This window comes from Geotrypetes seraphini, chromosome 8 (genome assembly GCF_902459505.1).
Source record: "Geotrypetes seraphini chromosome 8, aGeoSer1.1, whole genome shotgun sequence".
Lineage (NCBI taxonomy): Eukaryota > Metazoa > Chordata > Amphibia > Gymnophiona > Dermophiidae > Geotrypetes > Geotrypetes seraphini.
In genome coordinates this window covers 133213992-133241189 of record NC_047091.1, presented here as the reverse complement: position 1 = coordinate 133241189, position 27198 = coordinate 133213992, and the positions used below count along the sequence as shown (strand labels likewise).

At 44.5% G+C, this 27198-nt stretch overlaps 3 gene segments (V, D, J or C); all 3 read right to left on the bottom strand.

Moving 5' to 3' along the window:
- The window catches only part of LOC117365993, a 227617-nt gene that overhangs the window by 132359 nt on the left and 68060 nt on the right, over nt 1-27198 (bottom strand).
- LOC117365992 overlaps nt 1-27198 on the bottom strand; it is a 193058-nt gene that overhangs the window by 148046 nt on the left and 17814 nt on the right.
- LOC117365999 lies at nt 22956-23555 on the bottom strand. The segment is given in 2 exon segments: nt 22956-23348; nt 23446-23555. Coding segments are annotated over 2 exon segments (396 nt in total).

The following is a 27198-nucleotide window of genomic DNA, read 5'->3' as shown; positions in this document are numbered from 1 at the left end:
GGCATCCTCAGTACTTTATAATGCAAGTGAAATGAGGATTTGGTCAGATTTTTGAAGGGTCTGCACTCTGCAGAAGAAAAATATTGTATAGGGCGGGGACATGAGACAGCAGGAAATGGGAACTTTTCTTCCTTCTATTTTTGTGAATGGAAAGGCTGAGGATGTCAGAGAGTTCAGTTAAAATATGTGCTTTATAAGAAAATATAATAATGTGTTTTATAAAGTTTATAGCATTGCTGGCCTACCCGGTGAGGTGTTCCTAGTGGTGGTGGCGGCAGCATGTCAGTGTGTTGAGAGGAAGAGGTGATCTGGGAAATTCTGCTGAGCAAACTCCGGGCCCATTTCCACCCCCCAGTTAGTCCACTCCACTCAACTGGTTCACACACTGAGTGGGTCTTTGGGTGTTGTTCCTGGGTAGTTGTTTTGGGATCTCTTCCAGTGGTTTGTCAGTATCTCCTTCTGGTCCAAGGAAGGAAACTTTGTTAATCTTAGCACTGACCTACAGAATATATTTGTAACAGCGCTGTTTGTGTGGCATTAGTCTATGTAGTGATCGAAAGAAAAAAACAGACCTTTGCACATTTTTGCACTATATGGTGGGTGTATGAGGAGATTCACATTTCCTGCACAGCTAAGTCAGTGTGAAGTTACCTTGTGCTGTATTTGACATCTAGCAAAGTCTCTGTTTGGAAGGAAAGATCTCAGCTTAAAAATGAAGTGGCCAGAAGTTATGGTAAAAGCAGATAGCGTAGCTGGTTTTAAGAAAGGTTTGGACAAATTCCTGGAGGAAAAGTCCATAGTCTGTTATTAAGACATGGGGGAAACATCTGCTTGCCCTGGATCGGTAGCATGGAATGTTGCTACTCTTTGGGTTTTGACCAGGTACTAGTGACCTGGATTGGCTTCCATGAGAATGGGTTACTGGGCATGATGGACCATTGGTCTGACCCAGTTAGGCTATTCTTATGTTATGTTCTCATCTGTAGGGCCTTTGTTTTCACTTCTTATTTTAATGTATTTTTTTTCTGAGAACTTATCAGTGTTTTTTTATAATGGGAACAAAAATGGAAGAGAATTAATGTGTGTGGAATGGGGGGATAACTAATTTCTTCAGCTAAATAATTTAATCCACCTCAACCAGACATAGGAGAACTCACGCACCATTCATACACCCTCCAACAAAAAACGTCAAAAGAAAAAAACAGTTCGACAACCTCCTAGCCATTCGAGCTGCAACACTCGACTCCCAACTCTACAACCTATTGACCTCGACCACAAACTACAAAACCTTCAAAAAAGAAATAAAAACCCTTCTATTCAAAAAACACATAAAACGAACTAACACAATCAGAACTGTCCCAAGTATCACCTGCAACTACACCATATGTACTTCTGATGTCATGACAATTCAGACATAATTTATGTTATGTTATGGTATGTTTGGAATAATGGTTACATATATGAGGTTCAATAAAAGAAAATTTTCACTGCCTGTTTCTATTATGACCATTTATTCAGTTTCATGGTTATTACAAAAAATATTTTTTTACATGGGGGGGGGTGTCAAAAAATTATGGGCCCCGGGTGCCACATACCCTAGGTACGCCACTGGCAGGATGAGTCAGCCACATATGGGTGACTCCCTAGCCGAGGGATGTACCGACTGGACCTGCGCCTTAGCGCTTTGTGCATCCCTCGCCTGGCTGTGGAGGCCGAGCCGGGCAGGGTAATCAGGCAAAGCAGGTGAAGTTGTGGAAACAAGGTTTTAGATAAAGTGCTGTGTTAACTGAGCAATAATACTCACAAAACAGTGAACTGGTCAATGACAATCAATGAACAGTGAGAAACCAACTGGTCAATAGTGACAATCCGTACTTGCATGTGAGAATTCATACTTGCCTATTCCACATTCAGTCTAGGCAGGAGTGCTAGAAGATGTGCATGGAGGACCAAGTGGCTGCATCGCAGATGTCTCCTATTGGTGTGTGGTGCAGATGAGCCGTTGTGGTGGCTATGGCTCTGCGCTGGTGGGCGTTGGCTCCCACCTGCGGTTGACGTTGCGCTTTTCTATAGGTGAAGGGGATGCACTTTTATATCCAGCGCGAGCGCCTGCGTTTGGTGGCCGGAAGTCCTGGTCTGTTTTGGACGTAGGAGACGAACAATTGAGGCTTGTCTAATCTGCTGCATAGTCAGGGCCCGCACACAGTCCAGGAGGTGTTGCTGAGGTGGCAGTGTGCCTACCTGTGGGAAGATGTAGAGTGCCGGGAGGCACGCTGAAGCCACCTTCAGCAAGAATCGGGGTGGGTTCTGGGTACCACCCTGTTCTCATGGAGGAGTGTGTCGGCCGACACGATGGTCAGGGTATTCCCGGCCAGGAATACGGGATCTGCCTCCCCCAAAGGTTTGAAGGGGTCGAGGTGAGCAGATGCGGCACCAAGTTGAGGTCCCATCCGGGCGGTGGTGGTCTGACCGGTGGGTGCAGATTGGACAGTCCATTCATGAAATTTTGTGATTACTGGATGCTTCGACACTGTTTTGTTGTCTAGGCCAGTGTGGTATGCCGCGATTGCACTTAGGTGGACCTTGATGGAAGTGGGTTTTAGGTCCCACTGAGATAAGCTCAGTATGTACTGTAGGATGTCTGGTATGGGGCAGTTGTAGGGGTCTCGCTGCGTGTCTGTGCACCGGTAGTGGAACTTTCTCCATTTCAGTCCCATAGCGTTTTCTGGTTGAAGGTCTTCTGGCTGCCATAAGTGTGTGCTCCACATCTTGTGGTAGGTTCATCCTCTCATCATTCATGCAGTCAGGGCTAAGGAACGCAGGTCGTGGTGGAGGGTAAGGTTCCCGCGTTGTGTTATGAGAACTGCACTGATCGGGAGGGGGGAGAGGTGGGTGAACCGCTATCCCTTGCCGGAACGGGAACCATGGTTGCAGGGGCCCGGAGAGGGCAATCATGATCACCGTTGCTCTGTCCTGAAGGATCTTCTGCAGGACTTAGGGTATGGCGGGTAGGCGTATAAGAGTCCGTGGTTCCAACTCACAGACAGACCATCGGGGCTGAGACGGCGATAGGTTGATCTCTTTGCGCAGAAGGTCGAGTATTTTGAGTTCGGTTCGGTTGCAAACAGGTCGATGCTTGGTGTGCCCCAGGTGCTGAAGATCTTCTTCATCGCCGCTGGGTTGAGACACCACTCATCGGGATCCAGCTGGTGGCTGAGTCTTTCTGCCAGGTTGTTCTGCTCCCCCGGGAGGTAAGTTGCCTGGATGGGGCATTGAATGGAGTTGGTGAACTCCCACATGTGGCAAGCTTCCTTGCATAGCGAGGTTGACCCTGTCCCTCCCTGCTTGTTGATATAGTGCATGGCCACCTGGTTTTCTGTTTGGGTGAGGATTGCCCTTCCTGTTTGAAGGTTTCGAGGGCATTCCCTATGGCCCTGAGTTCCAGTAGGTAGATATGGAGTGAGGACGCCTGTGCGAGGATCGAGAAGGTGTGTCCCCCCTCCATGTTTGGAGGCATCCATGGTGGCCACCAGCTGGCGAGGTGGTGGTCTGGTTTCCCTTTCGCTAAGTTATCTCGGGCCGTTCACCAGTGAAGCGTCTTGTGAATGGGCTGGCGAATGGGTATCTGGGTGGTCAGAGGTTGGGTACACTGGTCCCAGTGACGTCTGAGGTGCCCTTTCAGGGATCTCATGTGTAGTCTGGTGTGCTGCACAACAAAGACCGAAGCCGAGACACAGGAGGGAGCGTGCTGATGATGAGCTGCTGGCAGGGATGCACTGGGCCAGGGATGTCATGGCGTCGATCTGGTAGTCCCATAGGACGGCCTTGGTCTGTGTGGTGTCGCTGACTGCCCAGATGAACGATATCCCCTGGGTGGGTATCAGGTGGGATTTCATGTAGTTGATGAGGAACCCCAGTTCTTGGAGGAGGGTTAAGGTGGTTGTCGGGGCTGCCAGCTGTCGAGATAAGATAGGACGGGCACCCCTTGAAGGCGAGGATGTGCCACTGCCACGCACCTTGTGAACGCTCTTGGAGCCGTTGAGAGTCCAAGGGGCAGGATCTTGTACTGGAGGTGTCTGTCTTGGCTTTAGAAGCGACGATGCCTCCTGTGGGCTGGGTGCATGGGTTACTAGCCAATACTCGGGCTGAAACAGGGCCAAGAGAGTGCATCTGGACCTTGTTGTATGCACCTGTTGAGCTTGAAGAGATCCTGGAACGAGCGTTGTCCTTGTCCATGACTACACTGACCGAGCAGTTTAAGATCCTGGGGAGGAAGCTGAAGCTGAGGATAGGGAAGATAGCCTTTTCAGAGATCCTGCCAGTACCAAGGGCAGATGCGAGGAGGCAGACTGAGCTGCAAGCAACAAATGCATGGCTGAGGCGATGGTGTGACGAGGAGGGTTTCCTCTTTGTACGGAACTGGTCAACCTTCCTGGGGAAAAACAAGCTCTACAGGAGAGACGGACTGCATTTGAGCACGGCTGGGACGAGGATGCTAGCACGTAACATCCAGACCTGCATAGACATGACTTTAAACTGATAACAAGGGGAAAGCCAATAGTCGATCTGACCTCGACACATCGGACCACAGTATCAAGCAAGGATACTGAAACAGGAAATGGCGATAGTGGACTAGAGACAAAATGGACACTTTATGGACATAAACCCAAAGATGCAGCACAGGGACCCGAGAGGAAATTAGAGCTAAAGAGAAAGACAAGGAGGAAACAGCCGGAACCAGAGGGCTATCAAAGAACAAAGAAGTGGGCAGAGGACGGGATAGACACACCACAGGAGGCAGCACGTGAGGAGACCAGCAGGAGCAACAAATCAAGAGTAGATCCAAAAGAAAAGGTAACAAACTGGGACTTAAATTGCCTATATACAAATGCTAGGAGCCTAAGGACTAAAATAGGGGAGCTAGAAGTTATAGCCGGAAATAAGGACCTAGACATAATAGGAATCACAGAGACATGGTTGTCAGAGGACAACAAATGGGATGTGGCCCTACCAGGGTACAAACTCTACAGGAGGGACAGGGCACACAAGAAGGGGGGAGGAATAGCACTGCATATAAAGGACTCCATTCCTTCATCCAGAACAGAAACAACAATAAGGGCAGACAGTCTGGAGTCACTATGGGTTAAGCTGACAGGAGGGGAAGGAGCTGACATCAAATTGGGACTGTACTATCGCCCACCAGGACAGCCAGAAGCAAATGACCTGGACCTGGAGGCCGAACTGAGGCAGGTGTGCAAAAGTGGAAGGGTGGTGGTTATGGGGGATTTCAACTATCCGGGAATAGATTGGGACATTGGGCACTCAAATTGCACGAGAGAAACTAAATTCCTAGAGGCGATAAGGGACTGTTTCATGGAGCAGCTGGTCACGGAACCAACGCAAGGGGATGCCACTCTAGAACTAATCCTCAACGGGCTAGAGGGACCCGCAAATGAAGTGGTGGTACTAGCACCATTAGGGAACAGCGATCACAACATGATCCAGTACAAATTAAACATGGGAACATCAAAGGTGAAAAGAACCACAACGACAGCACTCAACTTCAGAAAAGGAAACTACAAGGACATGAGGAAAATGGTAGGAAAAAAGCTCAGCAACAGCTCAGGGAAGGTGAAGACCGTGAAGGAAGCCTGGACACTGCTTAAAGGCACAGTGCTCGAGGCACAAGACCTGTGCGTCCCAAGGTTTAGGAAAGGGTACAAAAAAAAATCGAACTAGAAACCCAGCATGGATAACATCTGCAGTTAAAAAGGCGATAAGCGACAAGAAATCATCCTTCAAGAAATGGAAAAAGGAACCAACAAAGGAAAACCAGGAAGAGCACAAAAGACACCAGAAAGAATGTCATCGAGAGGTCAGGAAAGCAAAGAGAGAATATGAAGAAAGACTGGCATGAGAAGCAAGAAACTTCAAACCCTTCTTCAGGTATGTGAAAGGGAAACAACCAGCCAGGGAGGAAGTGGGACCACTGGACGACGGAGACAGGAAAGGAGCGATAAAGGAGGAAAAAGAGATAGCTGAAAGGTTAAACAAATTCTTCTCGTCAGTCTTCACCAGAGAGGACACATCCAATATCCCAGAACCCGAGGTGATTATAAACAGAGAACACGACGAAAGGCTGGTACAACTAGAGGTAAGCAAAGAGGATGTCCTCAGACAGATAGACAGACTAAAGAGCGACAAATCACCAGGCCCGGACGGCATCCACCCAAGGGTGCTAAAAGAACTGAGAAACGAAATAGCAGAAACACTTCGCCAAATATGTAACCTCTCCCTAAAAACTGGGGAGATCCCAGAGGACTGGAAAATAGCAAATGTCACGCCCATCTTTAAGAAGGGATCAAGGGGTGACCAAGAAAACTACAGGCCTGTGAGCTTGACCTCGGTTCCAGGAAAGATGATGGAAGCAATGGTAAAGGACACAATCTGCGAACATATAGAAAACAATGGACAACTGAAGGCGAGCCAGCATGGCTTCTGCAAGGGAAGGTCATGCCTCACGAACTTGCTGTACTTCTTTGAGGGAATAAACAGTCAGATGGATAAGGGGGAACCCATAGACATCATTTGCCTTGACTTCCAAAAAGCCTTCAACAAGGTACCTCACGAATGGCTACTTAAAAAGCTGTGGAACCACGAGGTGCAAGGGGATATCTACCGATGGATCAAACACTGGTTGGCAGGCAGGAAACAGAGGGTTGGAGTAAAGGGCCAATATTCAGATTGGCAATGGGTCACGAGCGGAGTTCCGCAGGGGTCGGTGCTGGGACCTCTACTGTTCAATATATTTATTAACGATATGAAGACAGGGACAAAATGTGAGGTTATCAAATTTGCTGATGACACCAAACTCTGCAGCAGGGTTAGAAACACGGAAGACTGTGAAGACCTGCAAAGGGAACTAACGAGACTGGAAGACTGGGCAAAAAAGTGGCAAATGAGTTTTAACGTAGAGAAATGCAAGGTCATGCATGGAGGGAAAAAGAACCCGATGTTCAGCTACAAAATGGGGGGAACACTGCTAGGGGTGAGTAACCTGGAAAGGGACCTGGGGGTGATGGTCGACACATCACTGAAGCCATCGGCGCAATGTGCAACAGCCTCAAAGAAAGCAAACAGAATGCTGGGCATCATCAAAAAGGGTATCACAACCCGGACGAAGGAAGTCATCATGCCGCTGTATCGCGCAATGGTGCGCCCGCACCTGGAGTACTGTGTTCAATACTGGTCGCCGTACCTCAAGAAGGACATGGCGGTACTCGAGGGAGTGCAGAGGAGGGCGACTAAACTGATAAAAGGTATGGAAAATTTTTCATACGCTGACAGGTTAAAAATGCTGGGGCTGTTCTCCCTGGAGAAGAGGAGACTTAGAGGGGACATGATAGAAACCTTCAAAATCCTTAAGGGCATAGAGAAAGTGACTAAGGACAGATTCTTCAAACTGTGGGGAGCCACAAGCACTAGGGGTCACTCGGAGAAATTGAAAGGGGACAGGTTTAGAACAAATGCTAGGAAGTTCTTTTTTATCCAGAGGGTGGTGGACACATGGAACGCGCTTCCGGAGGATGTGATAGGCCAGAACTCTGTACAGGGGTTCAAGGAGGGTTTGGATAGGTTCCTGGAGGATAAAGGGATAGAGGGGTACAGATAGAACTTGAGGTAGGTTATAGAAGTGGTCAGAAACCATTTCACAGGTCGCGGACCTGATGGGCCGCCGCGGGAGCGGACCGCTGGGCGAGATGGACCTCGGTCTGACCCAGTGGAGGCAACTTCTTATGTTCTTATGTTCATGGTGACGCGGGGGTTCCTGGAGTAGAAACCCCTTGGTGATCTCCTCTGTTCGTCACCGCCTCTATTGATTCTGCCGAAGCAGGTCCTCTCCTTGCTGCAGGAAAATTGGGTCGTCAGATGGAGGGTGCCCCGCCCACTCGGTGTGTGGGGGGGGAGTGGAGACGAATTCGGAATCCCTGCTTGATGATGCTGAGGGCCCACTGGTCGATGGTGATCCTGGGCCAAGCCTTCGCAGACAATCTGATCCTGCTGGGCCGGAGGGTGGTCAAGGTTCTGTTTTTGTCTTGGGGAGAGGGCTGCTCTTGGATGCCCCTGCCCCTCGGGTGGTGCTTGTTTGCGTAGCAGTTATGTTACTGTTGCGAGCGCTAGGGCACAGACTACTGCCAGTGTGGACTGGCTCGGTAGTGAGCTGGAGTCCCTATCTTATTTTATTTATTTATTTTCTTTCACTGGCCTCCTGATAAAGCCGCATCTGGAACTGGAGCGCAGCAATTCGTGCGCTCAGCATTGCGCCCTCGAAGGTCTTTTTCCTCGTGGAATACAGGGTTTTTCAGGTCCTTCCCTGATGGGGCGTTGGAGGGGGGGGGGTCGTGCTGCCCTGTTTCTTTTAAGCGCCAAGGCTACCGCAATGTCCATGTATGGATGCTGCGGGTTGTGAATCGCCACTGCCTGCGTGAAGTACTGGTACTGGTAGTTCAGGCCTTGTAGTACTCTGTCTTGGGTTCTTGTTGTCTACCCATGTGGATCTTGAGAAAGGCTGTGAGTTTCTGGAGGGTCTTGGGGTGAGTCCTCGTTTGTGGGTTTTCTTTTTTTTGGCTAATTATTTATTTATTTATTTTTGTGGGTGGTGACTTGGGGCGTGGCTGGAGGCTGGTGTGTTGCTTGTTCCTCCGTTGCTTGGGTGCATGGCATGCTGCTGGACCGCGCCATGTTGTTGTGCGTGGCTCCCTCTAAAGGGGGGCATTGTGGGGAGTGTTGCCCGCTGAGAGAGGAGTGGGTCAGCAGGAGGATTAACTGTTGCTGCTGGTCCCACCCCTGGTGGTTCGCAGGTTCATGTGCTGCTCCACTTGACTGGTTGGGTGGCTCCATGTACCCCACCAACATTCTCTGTCCTTCTTGAGAGGGGGGGAGAGCCTGCAGAGAAGGGGCAGGATGCACCCCTTCATCTGTGCCAGTGCTCCTGGCTGCGTTTCCCACTGTGCCTGGAGGCAGAGAAAGAGGAGTGATAATGCCTCTTGAGTGGGCTTCTCCTGCTGTACTGCCTATTGTATATTAAACTGTACAGCGCTGCATATGCCTTTCAGTGCTAAGAAAACATAAATAGTAGCAGAGTCCCTCATGCTGGCTGTGAGCTGTGGAAAAGCAGGTATCTGAAATGCAGTGAACAGCTCTTTAGGCTGAGGAGTTTCAAACCCCCACCTTTGGAGAGGCGTGGTCTGACATGCTGCATCACTGATGATATCAGCACCCTGCTGTGAAAGGCAGACTCCTGGTTCCTGACATGAGAGGGGGAGGTGGGGGATGGGAGAGGTCTGACTCTGCAGGACACCAAGAGGGAAAGAAGCATCGTTTTTTTTTTCTTTTTTTTTTTTCAGCATGTGGGGGAGATTGCAGGGAGGAGGGGCAACCCCCTGCCCTTTACAACTCTGTGGCAGCATGTCTCCTGCTGGTGGGAGAGGTCTGCAGGTCCCCTCCAAGGGAAAGAAGCATGGGAGATTCTTTTTCCTTAAATTCAGATTGGGAGGAGGGTGGTGCAGAGCCCTCGGGGCTGCAAAAGATTATCAGAGGTTTTCCCAAAAACAAGCAGATAGGACTTACCTTCAAACCCCAATCGGCTCCCTGCAGAGGCTGGCTGTACGCGGCAACATGCAGGGGCTCCTGGAGAGATCTCTCGGTCTGGTGAGGCTCCTATCGGCTGCCCTGCAGAGGCTGGCTGTACGCGACAACATGCAGGGTCTCCTGGAGAGATCTCTCGGTCTGGTGAGGCTCCTATCGGCTGCCCTGCAGAGGCTGGCTGTACGCGGCAACATGCAGGGGCTCCTGGAGAGATCTCTCGGTCTGGTGAGGCTCCTATCGGCTGCCCTGCAGAGGCTGGCTGTAAGCGGCAACATGCAGGGACTCCGGGAGATATTTCTCTACTGGGCCGAGTGCAGGCGGGGGGATTATCTGAGACAGGGCATCCTGGAGGCTCCTTGCCACTGTAGCTTGTGGATCCCCCGCTGCTGCATTCCGATGAGGATGGCTGCTGGAGGAAGATTCTTGGGCCTCACTTCTCTTCATGAAGTCTCTCAGTGCCCTCTTCCTTAGCTTGCATGCACGTGTTGACATGTGCGCACAATGCAAGCAACACGGAAACCTCGAGCGCCGGATCCAATCAATGGGCGCACAATTCATGAGGATCCAGTGTATTCATCCTTCTCCTGCATCCCAGTCGTTTATTTAGATGATTCAGGCATCTTCAAGGTGATGAGTAGAAAAGTTGTAATGGAGAGCTGTAGAAAATCCGACCGATGGGAACGAGCGGAAACTAAAGACTGGGGATTAGGGGGAAGCAGGGGGAAATGGGTAGGGCTCGGGCATGCCCAGTGGGGCCCGGGCACTGCATGTGCTCAGAGAAAAAAAAACACAAAAAAAAAAACAACCTCTCTGAGCTATTGGAGAGCTTATCCGCAAATTGGGAGCTGTTGGGACAACACCCATATGTGGCTGACTCATCCTGCTTGTCCTAGGAGAAAGGCACAGCCCTGTGTGTACTTTCAGCCAGCTGTGTCACACTGTGTTTTCAGATCCAGTGGTGGAGCACATGCACAGATGCTAATGCTGCACTCCATCCTTATCATATTGTCACATGTCATGCTGTATCTTTATTTCTAAGTGCAGCACCGCTCTCTTTGGACACTGATTGCATTCTGAATCGAATGTGCTCCGTAGTGCTGCTTACTTTTGGATTTGCATCTTTGGGTATCTGCCTTTTATAGGGGCAAATGGAAGGGCAAAGCCCAATTACATTACATTAGTGACTTTTATTCCGCCATTACCTACTTTTCTCTGCATGTGACATTTCCAGGAGCCATAGAACATTTCATGATCCATGGAGCTGTCGATAGAGATGAACGTAAATGGAGAAGGCATCCCAGGCAAGATACCTTAGAGATTTAACAAAATTATTTGATGATTTATAAAGGAAGGACTCTTAAGGCCCAAAAAATCATATTATGATTGAAAGATAGGGAAGAGAATGAATTCCTCTAAGGAATTATTTAAAACTAGTGTTTAAACCCGTTATATTAACGGGTGCTAGAATAGATTAGTCTGATCCAGTATGGCTATTTTTCTTATGTCTTACCCCCATATTCAGGCTCCCATTTACCTTCCCTATTTCCACCAACTTAAAATCTGTTCTTTTTCTCTTTCCTTCACCTCCATAGAACTCCCTCTCCATTTCCCCTTTCCCCCATCAACCTTCACTTAGTTTTATCTCATGCAAAATTGTCATTTCTTTAATAAGACATTAACTATTTTTTTCTGCAGCCCTCACAGTTAAAGTTTAACATCTTTCCTTTCTCAAAACTGACACATTTCAATCAGTATTGAAAATAAAATAATTTTCCCTATCTTTGTTGTCTGGTGACTTTATTTTTCTGTGCTTTTGCTTTTCCTCTGGTCCTCATTCCCTTCCCCCATCCAACATCTCTCTCTCCTTCCCTCCATGAGTCCAATTTTTCACTCTCTGCCATCTCCCCCAGTGTAACATTTCTCCTTCTCTCCTTTCTTCCTTCCCCATCCATCTCACCCTCTCCATGTCCAACACTTTCTGCCTCCTGCACACTTTCCCTCTCTGTCAATGCCTCTTCCCTCAGTGACATCCCTATTTCCCACCCCCAACCCAACATTCTCTCTGCCCATGCACCATCTCACCCTCACCGCCAGTGTGTAGCACCTTTCATTTCCCTTTCTGCCAGGTCCAGCAGCACCTCTTCTCCCTTCCTTTTACCTTCCCCTGTCCAGCAGTACCACTTCTCCCTTCCCTGCTCCCCCTGTCCAGCAGTACCCCTTCTCCCCTGTCCAGCAGTACCTCTTCTTCCTTCCTTTTACCTCCCATGTCCAGCAATACCCCTTCCCTGCTCCTCCTGTCTAGCAGTTCCCCTTCTCCCTTCCTTTTACCTCCCCCTTGTCCAGGATTACCTCTTCTCCCTTCCCTGCTCCCCCTGTCTAGCAGTACCCCTTCTCCCCTGTCCAGAAGTACCTCTTCTTCCTTCCTTTTACCTCCCATGTCCAGCAATACCCCTTCCCTGCTCCCCCTGTCCAGCAGCACCTCTTCTCCCTTCCTTTTACCTCCCATGTCCAGCAGTACCCCTTCCCTGCTCCTCCTGTCTAGCAGTTCCCCTTCTCCCTTCCTTTTACCTCCCCCTTGTCCAGGATTACCTCTTCTCCCTTCCCTGCTCCCCCTGTCCAGCATCCGCTAGTTTTAGTTTAGCTTTAGCTGCGATTTCATCAGGCAGCCTCAGGGCTTTTGCTAGGCCAGCCCGCCTTGCATCAGCGAAGTGGGCCGGCCTAGTAAAGGCCCTGCGGCTGCTTGATGAAACTGCTGCTAAAGCTAACCTAAAGCTAGCGGCAGCTGTGTGACTAAGTTAAAATCACACTGAGCTGCCACTACTGGTCTGAGGGTGAGAAGAAGAGGAGTCCCGGCAGCGTATAGCCGGCAGAAGGCAGGAAGTCAGCCGGCGTCGGTGATAGGGGCAGAAGGCAGGAAATCAGCTGGCGCCGGCATGGGTGATTGGCGGCAGAAGGCGAGATTATTCTACTGTGCATGCAGAGGCACGGAGGCACACAGGCACAGAGTTTCAATCGCGCATGCTCGGCTAAGGGTATTATTATTGTTGATTGTGAAAAAGCTTACAGGTACTCTACCAAAAAAGATGCTAATGTTTTTGGTAGTCATATTCTTTGTAGAAAAAATCCAAAAACTGTCAGTTGAATTTCCTGTATATGCGATATCAGCGTCCATTGTTGAACATGATACTCTGTGGTCAGAATCTCAAATCAAATTGGAAAGACAACTAAAATCAATTATTCAGACATATTCATTAAACCCATGCCCAACTAAAGTCCTGTCCTTCATGAAGGAGGTGATTACACCTTCGATTATGTCAATAGTTGCTAGTTCATTGACTACAGGGGAAGTACTGGTAGTGCATCCTAAGTTGAAACAACGTGTTGATGGTAGCCAGTTAGAGTATTATCGGTCAATTTCCTCCTTGAATTTTTTAGCGAAAGTTCTTGAACAGGTAGTACTTATTCAACTGCAGAGCTTTCTTGGGAAACATTCCATCTTAGACGAATATCAGTTCAGGTTTCGGCCAAAATACTCAACAGAGTTGTTGTTGGTATCTACTTTGGATCGGATTTGTCTTTATGATTTTCTTGGATGTCTCTGCTGCATTTGACATGGTGAACCATCAAATTCTATTATTGAGATTACAATAATTGGGTATTGGTGGTAATGTGTTATAAAAGGTTTCCTCCTTTTTGCAATACAGGGCTTTTCGGGTTGAATTGGGACAGGATCATTCCTCATGGTCAGAGCTATCAAGGGGTGTACCGCAGGAGTCAGCCTTATCGGCTGACATTGGGGTTAAATTTTTATCTTTATGCAGATGATTTTCAGTTCTCAATAACAGTGCATGGTTCGCTTTCAGATGCCTTAGCTAAATTAGATACCTGTTTTTGAGTGATTAAGGAATGGATCAATGACAATCAGTTAAAACTGAATATATGGAAAACTGAAATTCTTTGCATTGGACGTGAAAAACATCTTATTATGTTCCCATCAGAAATAATCTTGGACAATATTGTCATTCCAGTTTCTAGTCACTGTAACTATTTGAGAGTCATTCTGGATTCTACATTATCCTTCAAACCCCAAATTAAAGCGACTGAATCTTGCGAGACTACCTCGCAGAGATGAATATCCAATCTATTCTTACTGTAGTAATGTCTCCTCATTTTGATTACTGCAATTCTCTCTATTTGGGCCTACCTAATTGTATGATTCAGGCTTTGCAGTTGGCACAGAATGCTGCAGCTTGCATGATTATGCAAGTTTCTAAATTTGAACATGTTACTTCTATGTTGAATGAGCTCCACTGGCTACCCATTACCAGCAGGGTTGAATTTAAAAATCTTTATGTGATCTTTAAGGCCCTCAAGGATGATGGCCCTTCCGTGGGCAGTAAAGTCTTTATGTTCTGAGACACATAGTATTTGGAGGTGCCATCTGTGAAAAATGTGAGACTAGCAAGTTCTCGTCAGTCAATGCTAGCAGTGCAGGGAGCGATACTATGGAATGCTCTTCCAGTTGATGTACAAAATGTTAACAATCTGGCTCAATTTAGAAAGCAGATTAAAATGACCTTATTTCAGATATATTTTGGTTGATTAAGTTTTTAATTTGCAGCATTAGAATGGTCAAACAGTTTGACCATTGAGTTACTTTATTTGACTTGTGTATGGTTATGTCAGGTAGAGAAGGCTCATGATGTTTTATGATTGTATGACTGAAAGGTATGCCTTGTGCATTTCTTTATATTTTATGTATGTTTTATAGTGTGACTCACTCAAAATAGTAGGATGTAGCAAGTAATAAATTTGTAAATAAATAAATAAATGTGTTTGGTAGTGGGAAGATTCATGTTGCTATTGCTGAGATGACGAGAATAAGAATATTTTTTATGATAATTTTCATGGAGAAAAGTCTTAGCTCTGATCACAGGCTTAGTAAGGGGGGGAGCAGAGGGAGCAATCCACCCCAGGTGCCATCTTGGTTAGGGTGCCAGCACTTATCCACTTCTTCACTCCTGCTCCTTCTACCCCCACCCCCCACTACCGTGCGTGCGCCGCTTCACTTCCTCTGTACTTCATAAACATTCACAGCACAAGCAGCCACCTCCACCTGCTGCTCATGCCAGCATTGGCTCTTCCTCTGACATCACTTCCTGGATCCGTGCCTAGGAAGTGATGTCAGAGGAAGAGCAAACACTGGCATGAGCAGCAAGTTGGGGTTGCTGCTCGCATCGCAAATGTTAATGAGGTACTTGTGGCAGGAAGAGGCTGGGCAGCAACACATGGGGCAGAGAAGAGGGCAGGGAAGAGGTACCACTGCCCCTGGTGCCTTTCATTCTTGCTATGCTTGTTCCTGTTGCGGGCTAGAGGTTGGATTTTTGTGGATGTAGTTCTTATTTACATTTAACTCATAAAAACTCCTATACTGTGTCAGACCAAAGACCCATGAAGGTCATGTACTGTACAGTGTGTCACATATACGAGCATTGTTAGTCTGGTGTGTTGCAACTGAAAAAATAGGTTGAGAACCACTGCCTTCTCCGCGGTATTTAGAAAGCAAAACAGGATGAAAAGGTGATGGCAAAAGCCAGTGGCGTATCTAGCATATGTGACACCCAAGACCCATCATTTTTTGACTCCCCCCCCCATCTATATGAAAAATATGATTTTTAGTAACAATCTATATATTGCACAACAAGAGTGTACCTAGGAAAAGGCAGCATCTTAAACACTGCAGTGAGCACTAGAACACCAACACATACATTGTAAAACTAAACAAACCAGATCCTGCAGTCAATTGATCCTGTACAGTTGATGCTATCAGAAAGCCATGTCCCTTTCATACACACAGACAGATACACCCTCTTCCAATATGGATTAATCACAAGCTAAAAATAGAAATATGTAGACAAAAGTTAAACTGACCTGCCAAGAAACCAGACTCTGCATACAATGCAACACCACAACACCACAAAAACAGTAATACATGTCCTTTAATACTGTGCAAAATATAAAGACAGTAGATGTAAATTTGAAAAAAACTGATACATAACAATCACCACTTTACAAATTAACAAATAAAAATAAAACAAATAATGAGAAATAAGAAATACCATTTTATTGGACTAATCCCCGTAAGCTCGGTCCTCATCCCCACAAACCACCTGATTCCATCCACACAAGCCTTGAATTGTTTTATATTGAACTTATTATATTAAAGTATAAAAAGAAACAATATTCTGTACAATTGTCAATTTATAAATCAGCGTCTTCTCCCCACTCTCTCTTTCCCATTTCCCTTCAGCGTCCTCAGCCCACTCTCTCTCCACTTTCCTTCAGCGCACGCACATAAAAACAAGCAAGTAATTATATATCATTTTCATTCTATTCATTCATAGAAATTAAAGTCTACATAATGCCAGTCACATAACAAAACATGATTTTACAAAAATAATTCCCTGCATAGTCTAGCCTGCAAGGATTACTAGATGTATTTCAGCAGCTCCCCTCCCTCCCTCCCCCTTACCTTTGTGGCCAAGTCAAAATGATCTACCAACAATAACATTTTAAAAACACAAAGCACACTGTACGCAGAGAAAATGTTAATTATCATTTATATTCCGTGGGTTTTCAAAGAGGTCAAGGCAGATGACTTTATGCAATGTCACCTCAGTAACAACTATATAAAAATAGACAAATATACCCCCTCCCTTTTTACTAAACCACGACAGCATTTTTTAGCGCAGGGAGCTGGGCTGAATGCCCCATGCTGATCTCGACGCTCATAGGCTCCCTGCGCTAAAAACTGCTATTGCGGTTTAGTAAAAGGGGCCCATAGTGCAAAATATAGACAGCATATATAAATTCTCAAAATGGACACATTTTGATCACTAAATTGAAAATAAAATCATTTTTCCTACCTTTGTTTGGTAATTTCATCAGTCTCTGGTTGCACTTTATTCTTCTGACTGTGTATCCAATATTTTTTCCCTCTTTCAGCCTCCTGTATGCTTCCTCTCCTCCAAACCTCATTCCCTCCCCCAACTTTTTCTTTGTTTTATCCTGTCCCCTTCTTTCTTTCTCTCTCCATGCCCCCTTTCTTTCTGTATGTCTGTCTTTCTCTCTCTCTCCGTGCCCCATTTCTTTCTTTCTTTCACCCTGCCCCCTTCTTTCTTTCTCTCTCCATGCCCCCTTTCTTTCTCTATGTCTGTCTTTCTCTCTCTCTCCCCATGCCCCATTTTTTTTTCTTTCTTTCACCCTGCCCCCTTTCATTCTTTCTTTTACCCTGCCACCCCTTTCTTTCTTTCTGGCTTCCTGCCCTCCCCCATGCCACCGCCATTGGGAAACATACTGCTGCCACCACCGCTAGGGATAGGCTGCCACTGGCCATCGGAAACAGGCCAGCGCTGAGTTCACCCTGCTTCTTTTCCCACGGGCCGACCAACTCTCGCTGCCCGACGTCAATTCTAACATCAGAGAGGACGTTCTGGGCCAGCCAGGCAGCGATTGGCTGGCCCAGAACGTCCTCTCCAACGTCAGAATTGATGTCGGATGGCTAGAGTTGGTCGGCTTGCGGGGAAGAGAAGCAGAGAGGGAGAACTCGGCGCCAGCTTCTTTCTGATGACGGCAATGGCAGCCTTTCCCCGACGGCAGCCTATTCTCCGGTGAGTGGCCAGCTGTGCACCCCCTTGGGCCATGCACCTGGGGCGGACCTCCCCCCCCTTGGTACGCCACTGGCGAAAGCTAAAAGGATGCTAGGCAGGGCCGGATTTAGATGAAAAGAGGCACTAGGCTATTCCACTTATGAGGCCCTTTCACCTCCCATTTTTAAGTTTGTAAATTACATGAGAGATAATAAAATACATCATTGCTGTGATATATATCAATATGTTAAATGAAACATGTTGTTATTGGTATTAACCTTTATAAAAAATGTGACACGGATAATAAATAAAAAAAAAGTCGAGAACACTTATTTGGACATTTATTCTCAGTACCATATATAGTACTTGTAACAATAACTAATCAAACATAACACACAACATTTACAAAGAAACAAAATTCAAATAATGAAAATCTTTGACTACGAAAATAAAATACGCAATAAAAATTATCATATTTTCTATCAAATTAAATTAAATATATTCAATACATTGAAGATTAAACCAAATTCAATTCAGATAAATTTATTTCATAATAATTCGCATTTAAAGTTTAAGTATGAATTATTATGAATTTTAAGTCTTAAACTAAACCAAAAATGGAACTTTATTCAAATAAAATCCAGCTCACAAAAAAGAAAATATCAAATTGTATATCATATTAAATTTTATTTTAATAGTTATTTTATTTAAGAACTGATTCAATCCAAGTATACATTTAAAACGAAATAGTAGATTAGAAGAATTTCTTTCTAAACTTTTTCACACAGAATTCTTCTATAAGTTCATCAAAATCTATTTTTCTGAAGGTCTCATTTTCGATGCACAAAATACTCAATGAAGACAACCTCGTCTGGGTCATTGTGCTTCTTAATTGATTTTTGATATTTTTAAGTCTTGAAAATGATCTTTCTCCAGTACAATTAGTGACTATTAATCTAATCTAATCTAATCCTTAGGTTTGTATACCGCATCATCTCCACGTTCATAGAGCTCGACGCGGTTTACAGTAGGAGAAATAGGAAGGAACTACAACAGAGGGTTAGAGGTAGAAGTGTGAAGAAAATTTAGAGGACTTGGGATACCAAGATATAAGAGTTTCCTTGATTCCTAAGTTGGAGGGAGACTTACATTTTTTGAGAAAAGCCACGTTTTCAGATGTTTGCGGAAAACTTGGAGAGAGCTCAAATTCCGAAGAGGGGAGGTAAGGTTGTTCCAGAGCTCAGTGATTTTGAAGTGGAGGGAGGTCCCTAGCTTTCCTGTGTGGGAAATGCCTTTTAGCGAGGGGAAGGATAGTTTTAATTTGTGGGAGGATCTGGTGGTATTAGGGTTTGAGGAATTCCAAGAAAGAGGGATAAAGGGAGGAAGGATACCATATAGGATTTTGAAAGTTAAACAGGCGCATTTATTGTGGACCCTGGCGATTATCGGAAGCCAGTGGAGCTTGGCCAGGAGCGGGGAGACATGGTCAAATTTACTTTTAGCGAAGATGAGCTTGGCCGCGGCATTCTGAATCCGTTGGAGTCTGTGGAGGTTTTTCTTAGTTAGGCTTAAGTAGATAGAGTTGCAATAGTCCAATCTGGAGAGGATGATGGATTGGACAAGGAGGGTAAAATGTTTTTGATGGAAGCAGGATCTAACTTTCCTCAGCATGTGAAGGCTGAAAAAGCATTTTTTTACCAAGGATTGGAGGTGGTCATTGAAGGATAATGTGGAATCAATGATGATGCCCAAGACCTTGCTCGAGAACTCAAGCTGCAGAGAGGAGCCAGAGGGTAGTGGGATGGAGGTGGGTAGGTGATCTAGTTTTGGACCGAGCCAAAGAAGTCTTGTTTTGGACTCATTCAATTTCATTTGCACAGTTGGGCCCAGGATTGTAGGTTCATTATACAAGAGGATATGTTCTTAGACAGGTCGGTGAGGTTCGAATCGGTCTCGAGGAGGACGAGGATGTCGTCTGCCTAAGTGTAAATTGTTTCAAGGGGGGATAGGTGGAGGAGTTTTAGGGAGGACATATAGATGTTGAAAAGGATAGGGGATAGTGGAGAGCCTTGCGGGACTCCACAATTCGGTTTCCAGGGGGAGGATGAGGTGCCATTCATGTTAACAATGTAAGAACGAGAGCGGAGGAATTTAGAGAACCAACCTAGGACTGTGGAGTTGATACCTATCTCAGAGAGTTGGTAAATAAGAATATCATGGTGAACAACGTCAAAAGCAGCGGAAAGGTCAAATTGTAGGAGGACGGCGAACTTGTTTCGGGAGTGAAGTTGTTGAACCCTTGAAATCAGGGAAGACAGTAGGGATTCGGTGCTGAAGTTAGGACGAAAGCCATATTGATAGGGTAAAAGAATAGAGAATCTCTCTAAGTATGATGAGAGTTGGGAAGAAATGATGGACTCTAGCATCTTGGTTAGGAGAGGGATATTTGCAATTGGGCGATAGCTGGATGGTATGGAAGGGTCAAGGTCAGATTTTTTCAGTACTGGGGTCAAGGCGATATGACCCATTTCTGGGGAGAAATGGCCAGACTGAAGGGCGGAGTTTATGAGAATGGTGATAGAGGAAATAGCTTGAGCGGGAATGTTCTCGTATAGGTAGGAGGGGAATGGGTCCAAGGAGCAATTACAGGATTTCAGTTTGAGGCAGAGATTGAGGACCAGGGATTCAGATACGCGCTCAAAGGTGGTCCAGGATCTGTCAGCTGGGATAGGGTTGGAGACCATTAGGGTGAGAGTGGAATCGGTGGGCACTAGTGAGTTGTAAGAGACTGAAGGAGGGAAAGAGCATCTCAAGGAAGAAACCTTATCGTTGAAGAATTTTGCTAGAACATCGGCTGAGGGAGAGGAGGGGAGCAAGATGGGGTCTCTTTTGGAGGTTAGGGAGCGCCAGATGTTGAATAGAGTACTGCTTTGATTGTTGGACCTGGAGATTTTGTCACCATAGAAGTTCTTTCTTGCTTTTTTTAGTGCTGTATTGTACAGCTTGATATTGACTCTCCAGGACTGTCTGTCTATAGGACATTTTGATTTTTTCCATATGCGCTCCAGAGCTCGACATTTCTGTTTTAGCTCTCTGTGATATGGGAGGAACCAAGGGGCCTTGCGGGAATAGGAGATGGATTTAGTGGAAAGGGGGGCGAGGGAAAGATAGGTGGATTTGGAGAGAGCGACCCAGTTATGCCAATTAGTACCTGAATCTGCAGGCTTAGGGGCAGAGGAGAATAGATTGAGAAATTTAGACCAGAACAGGTCGCTTGTGATTTTTTTGCGGAAGGTAATGGGGTTGGAAGTACGGGGTGGAGCCCCAAGGTGCGACATAAAGATGGGGAGACAGAAAGCCCCTAGGAAGTGGTCAGACCAGGGGACATGTTCCCAGCGAGTGTCGTCAATTAATGTCTTGTGAGCGGTAAGGTCGAGGAAGCTAATGAGGTCTAGTGTGTGCCCCTTTTCGTGGGTTGGGGATGGTGCAGGAGGGGTGAGGCCAAGGGAGGTGAGGAAGCTAATAAGTTCAATCGTATCCTTGCTGGTGATGTCTATTAAACTGAGAAACAGCCGTAAAATTGATTCCACATTGGGGAAGGCCACTTGAATATTTTCTTTGACTATTATTTGATACAAGTCTGTATGCGACAATGTGGAATTTTTTGAAGGTTTATGTGTTTGTCTCATCTTTTCTAATAACATTAACATATGTTTCATATTATCGAAGTAACACGAATATAACCGAACGTCGGGATATCAATAGGTCTGTTCGTTTGTCTGTTCCAATCTACACCAATCTGCACTTTATTTATGCAAGAACAAATTAGAGCTTAGTAGCATAAGGCACGTCAATATTTGCCATAGCAATTAGTGAACGTATGAACTATACTTTGGTGCAATCTAGTATATACAAACGAACAGACCCAATGAGCCGAACGCGTTGATCTTAAGCAATACATTTTTATGTTTGTTTATTAGTCATATGCGTAGAATTTCTCCTTATTTTCAGTTCAGTGTTTTAGTGTTCACTGTTTTTAGAATAGTGTAATTTTAATTTTGCTAACAATTTGAATGTAGGCCCCTCTTGATCTTGAGGCCCTAGGCTGAAGCCTAGTTAGCCTATAGGAAAATGCGGCCCTGATGCTAGGCTACATAGGGAGAGGTATGGCCAGTAGGAAAAAGGAGGTATTGATGCCCCTTTATAAGACTTTGGTGAGTCTGAAGACCGCACCTTCAAAAAGATATAAAAAGGATGGAATCGGTCCAAACGAAGGCTACTAAAATGGTATGTGATCTTCGTCATAAGGCGTTTGGGGACAGACTTAAAGATCTCAATATGTATACTCTGGAGGAAAGGGAGCGAGGGAGATATGATACAGATGTTTAAATAAAACAAAAATTATAAAAAAAAATGTCACTCACCAGCAGTGGGCTACCTCTTTAAGATCTGACATTGAGACCAAAACCAGGTGGAGAAAAAGCCTCAAAAACTATTATCACGCAGCAATCATTGATGATTTACAGCTGGCGTTCTTTTTGTCATTGGCAATAAGAATGTGAAAAGATCTAAGGAGGGGAAAACCCCACTACAGTGCACAGAAATAATTTTTACTTTTAAATCTTTTTATAGTTAATTTTTATTTTTTTTTATAAATAGTAATAAGTTATAAAGATACAAAAACAAAAAAGCTGAAGAAACGGAAGCAAAAAGTACTTAGCTCTGGCGCCAGAGAAAGTTACTGGAAGAGATCCGCCGGTATTGAATAAGCTTCTTCTTTTAAACGGCATGCATCAGCCTCTCATAGTAAACAAACAGGTCCATGACAAAGCCTCGCCTGAAGCTGGTTTGAGAATCTATGGCTGTTGGAAGCTGATTTGAGAATCCCTGAAGAAACCAAACGATTGTTGGTGAAACAAATGCGGAGCAGTTTTTTGGCTTTGTTGTAGACCCGTTTGTTTACTGGAGAGGCTGATGCACGCCATTTAAAAGAAGAAGCATACTCAGTACCAAGCCGATATTCAGTGTTGGCCGGTTAGGTTTAAAATGGCTAAAGATACGATGATTTTTCAAAAGGTTTCAACACTTTCATATTTTGGTGGGAAATGGTTGGGGCGGGAGAAGTGATTAGAGGGCGTGTCATAGAATGTCAAGTCAGGCAAGCCAGGTCACCTGTGGAAAAGTTATGTCATTTGCTTTTGAATTATTTAATAAATAATGTTTAAAAAAATAAGTGCGGAAGCTTTTGAAGATCCCGCGTATTTCACCTATTTCAGCAGACTGATTTGGACACCAAACCTAGCTGGTGATATGTTGGAATAGTGGCAGATAGCCAGTTATATCTTGTGATATAACCAGCTATTGGCTAAGTGCTAACCGGTAATATTCAGCAGGAAAAGTATGGCTGAATATTGCCAGATAGTCAGTTAAATGGTTTTAAAAATCGGGCGGATTTTGTTAATTAACTTTGAAGTCTGTAGCTGAACATATGTTTTATGGTATTCCCTTCCGCCCTGGTGTATAAATGATCCAGGGCAAATTTCAGTGGCAGGAAGACATGTGAAAATACATCATTATAAAGAATTACTGTATTATTTTAACCTCTTAATCCTCAGTCCTTCATTCTATTTAACCCATGACAAAAGAAGTAGGCAGCCTCTGATAACATCTGCATCCACCAGGTTTCTGTCTCATTTCCTCATACGGCTAGCTCACTGTGATAATGAAGCACACTCCCCTCCCAGTGGTGAGCAGAACAGATATACTGTGCGTCATCATCTTTCTGGACATCTGTAATAGTTAGAGACATGGTGGCCCCGGAGCTGGAGCCAGAGAAGCGGTCAGGGATTCCTGAGGGTCTATTATTGACACTGGTGGTACTGCTGCTGTATATAACCAGGACAGGGGCACTATCCAGTTTCTGCCTAAGCCAAAACGGATACTTGTTGTTAACAGCGGGCAAACCAGAGACAGTGCAGGACAGGGTAACAGCCCCTCCTGGTGACACAGTCATGGAAGATGGCTGAGTAAATGCATACTGAGACCATGAACCTGCAACAAAATACCAGAAGCGTAATTAATCCATGAGCTTCATAACACAAGAAGCAATAAAGCTTTACAGAATACAACAAAGCCATCCGCCCCTTACATTCATAGCAGGTGAAAAGTGTGAGGAGAAGAGCCCAGGACATTGTGCAGTAGAGACCAGCAGAGCTCAGCTTTCAGCAAACAGATTTCTGAGGACAGGAAACTCCAATTCCTTCTTATACCCCTGCAGAGCTGTGACAACTGCCACTTCATGTAAATCTGCTCTCTTCTTATTGGCTATTACTGCTACAGGCCAGCCTTTGTTCATCTTTCATTGGCTTCCCCTTTCCTTTTGATTTGTTACTATTGGGCGCACTTCTATTTCTATTATTTTGGCTTGGTTACAGATTCCTTGCTGGCTTTTCATCGGTCTCTAGTCCTGCAGACTTTCATACCCTCTCAGTGGTGGCCACTATAAAGATGCTACTTGCTAGGCTAAGAGCAAGGTTGCAATACAATTACAGAAAATAGCGCTGCAGTTTGGGGATTTTCCTCATATATTTTTGCTTTTGATCCTCCCTGTGAGTGTTCTTGGCATTGATGATTTGTCTTTGTCTGCTTTTTAGTATGTATGAAAATTACCTTAGTTATTCAACTCACTGAGATTATAAAGGAGTGTGAGGAAACTTGTGGTTTATGGTTTATTGGCTTGATATATCGCTTTTCCGCAAAAGATAACAGAGCAGTTCAGAACTTAAAATCAAATAATTAAAAGTCATAGCAGAAAGGAATGCCAATGTTTATCAGAAAAGAAATTAAGTTAAAGAGCAATAAAGCAGAAATTTTTAAGAGAGACAAAAAAGGACTGATAGGAAAATGACCACACAGAGAACTGCTAGAGTCAGTGAATCCTGGGAGGAACAACCATGTCAATGTGCAATTAAAAACCCTCTCAAATAAGTCTTCAGCAAGGACCTACATCTTGGATAAGGTGACTCCAAATGTATATCACAAGGAAGGGAATTCCGTAGGGAATGGGTTAAATGGGCAAAGGCTTTCTTTCTTGTTGATTGGTAGTGAACTTCTCATACTCTGGGATGGAATCCAAAGGCTCAAGTCTTCAAGTGAGTGAAGAACTCTAGGAGTGTAACACTGTATTAGTGACAAGTAGGGGGGAGTATCAGAGTAAGCATAAGGAGGGAGTTTACGGGTAAGTATAAGGACTTTAAAGTGAACACGTGAGGTAATCGGCAACCAGTGGTGTTGAATGGAACAGCAGGGTGATATGGTTGAATTGGGAGGCCTTTGACAGAATACAAAAAGCGATGTTTTGAACAATCTGAAGATGACAAAGAGTACGTTGAAGACCTGAGTAAACAATATTACAGTAGTCTAATCAAGACATCAGGAGAAAGTAGACTAGTTGTTTGGGAAACTGAGTCAAGGAATGAATGGACAATCCTGATTTGACAGAGAGAAATAAAGGAATCTCTAACAACAGCAGAAATATGGAAGGAAAGTTCTTGATACAATATGACACCTAAAATGTGTGATCAGGTTGATAGGGGCATTTTCAAGAATTGGGGCTAATGAAGGGGAACTTCAGGCAGCAATGAACTAAGAATAACATCATTGTCTCTAAGTCAAGAGGCAATTAATAATAATAATAATAATAATTTATTCTTGTATACCACCATACCGGGAAAGTTCAAGGCGGTTCACAAAAGTAGAGCTAAAACATACAATGCAGATAAAAGTACAAGCAGATAAAATACATCAGCTTAAAATAAGAAAAAAAAACTTATTAAGTTAAAACAAGATGCATTAAGATACCAACCTATGGAATAGTTGAGTCTTTAACAGTTTTCTGAAATCAAGATAGGAAGAAGCCTCTAACAAAATTTTTTCAAGCCATGAATTCAATTTAGCAGCCTGAAATGAGAGTTCTCTCAAATAACTTCTTGTAACGACAAGATTTTATAGGGGGATATGTAAACAGGTGCACTCTGCGTGTATTCTTGTTAGAGTGATTCAAAGAAAAGTGAGGAACAAGATACCCAGGTGACATACCAAAAAATGATTTATAACAAATACAAGAGAATTTAAACAAAATTATAGATTACAGATAAGGAAGAATTAAAGTTAATGAAATTGGGTGAAAAACAATTGACACGGCTAAAAGCAAGATGTTATCAGCATAATAGAAGGCATGAATACCTAAATCTTATATAAGGGTGGTCACTGGGACAAACCTAGTCCTAAAGCAAAGTCATCCTAGAGAAATTCTACTGGAAATGAGGCAAAAGAATTCCCACTATGTTGGGAGGGGTGTAATGTTAATTTATATTATTTATTTACAGGCCCAATAATATTTGATGTCCTTGACAAACCTTCAGTCATGCATCCCCATCCCCCTATAGTCCAGCATCTCTCTTTCCCAATCCCTCCTCCTGTAGCCTCACTTTTCCCCTTCTTTTCCTAACCCCTTTGCCCATCTCCCCTTCCCTTCCTTACACCCTTGTCCAGCTTCTTTCTCTTCTCTTACCTACCACACACTGTGCCCAACTCCCCTTCCCTACCCATACCATTGTGCCCATTATCTTCCCTTCCATTCCCTACCCTCTGTGCTGAATGTCTCCTCTTTCCTCCTCCCCTCTTGCTCAACATCTGCCTTTACCTTTTTTCCACTCAACAGAAAAAGAGGAGTCTTCCTTTGCCCAGCACAGTGAGAAGCAAAACAAAAGAAAGGCAAAGCCGATGATCACAATACAACACAAGGGATTTTATTGAAAGTTCCTATGGGAAGTCTCTCTGAGAGTTCCTTGACAAGTTTCTTTAGAAGTTTGGCTGTAAGTACTTCTTTCAGTATGTTCCTAAAGGTCTTTTTCAAGACTACCTGAAATAGAGATACCACTGTAATATCCTATTATCAGTTTGGTATGTCCCCTGAGAAGGCAGTGTTCTGCCGAAACCAGGATCCTAGTTGGGACTTCCCATAGGAACTTTCAATAAAATCCCTTGTGTTGTATTGTGACATCAGCTTTGTCTTTCTTTTATTTACCTTCTTTCCACCTTACTCAGCATTTTCCGTCCCTTCTTCCTCTCCCTCCCCCCAAACATAGTCCAGGATCTCCTCTTCTAGCCTCTGCTTACCTGTACATTTCAGGCATTATTTATGAACCATGTATTGTACTGAGTACATTTCCATAGTTTCTTTTACAAGGGATATCTAAGCTGATTTCACTTGAAATGCAATGTGCATTGTTTGAAGAAAGACAGAATCCCCCAGATAAATCAATGTGATAGTTGATTTGGTAAGTGAGAATTGGTTCTGTGCCCAGAGGGTGCCTGAGTCTCTGTCAGGAATGCTATGTTTTGTGATAATTATTCTTGTCTTAGTATCTTTGAATTATTATTTTCATCTGTCCTTCCTCATTTATGGGATGATGTTGAATGAGGGAGCAATAATAAGGAGAGACATTAAATTATGATATGATAGAAGTTTATAAAATGATAAGTGAGGTGGAATGGTTAAATAGAGAACAGTTATTTATATAGTCAGACATAAAAGAAAACATGCCAGGAAACTAATAATCTATCCAAGGATGTAGAAGAAGGAAGAGGATTTCTTTAATATGTCATCCTACCCAAACCAAAATCTAGTATAGAACAAAGAGGGAATGTCATGGTTGTTACAGAAAAACTTTAGAAGTACACAAACTGCCTAAATTAGGCTAACTTAGATGTTTCTTTTCTGGATGTTATCTATTCCCATAGTGGTTGAAATACAAATACTATTTTTCTATTTTTTCTAAACAGCCAATTTATTGTAGGTAAGGGGCAGGCTTATCATAACTAAAGGTGATCAGATCAT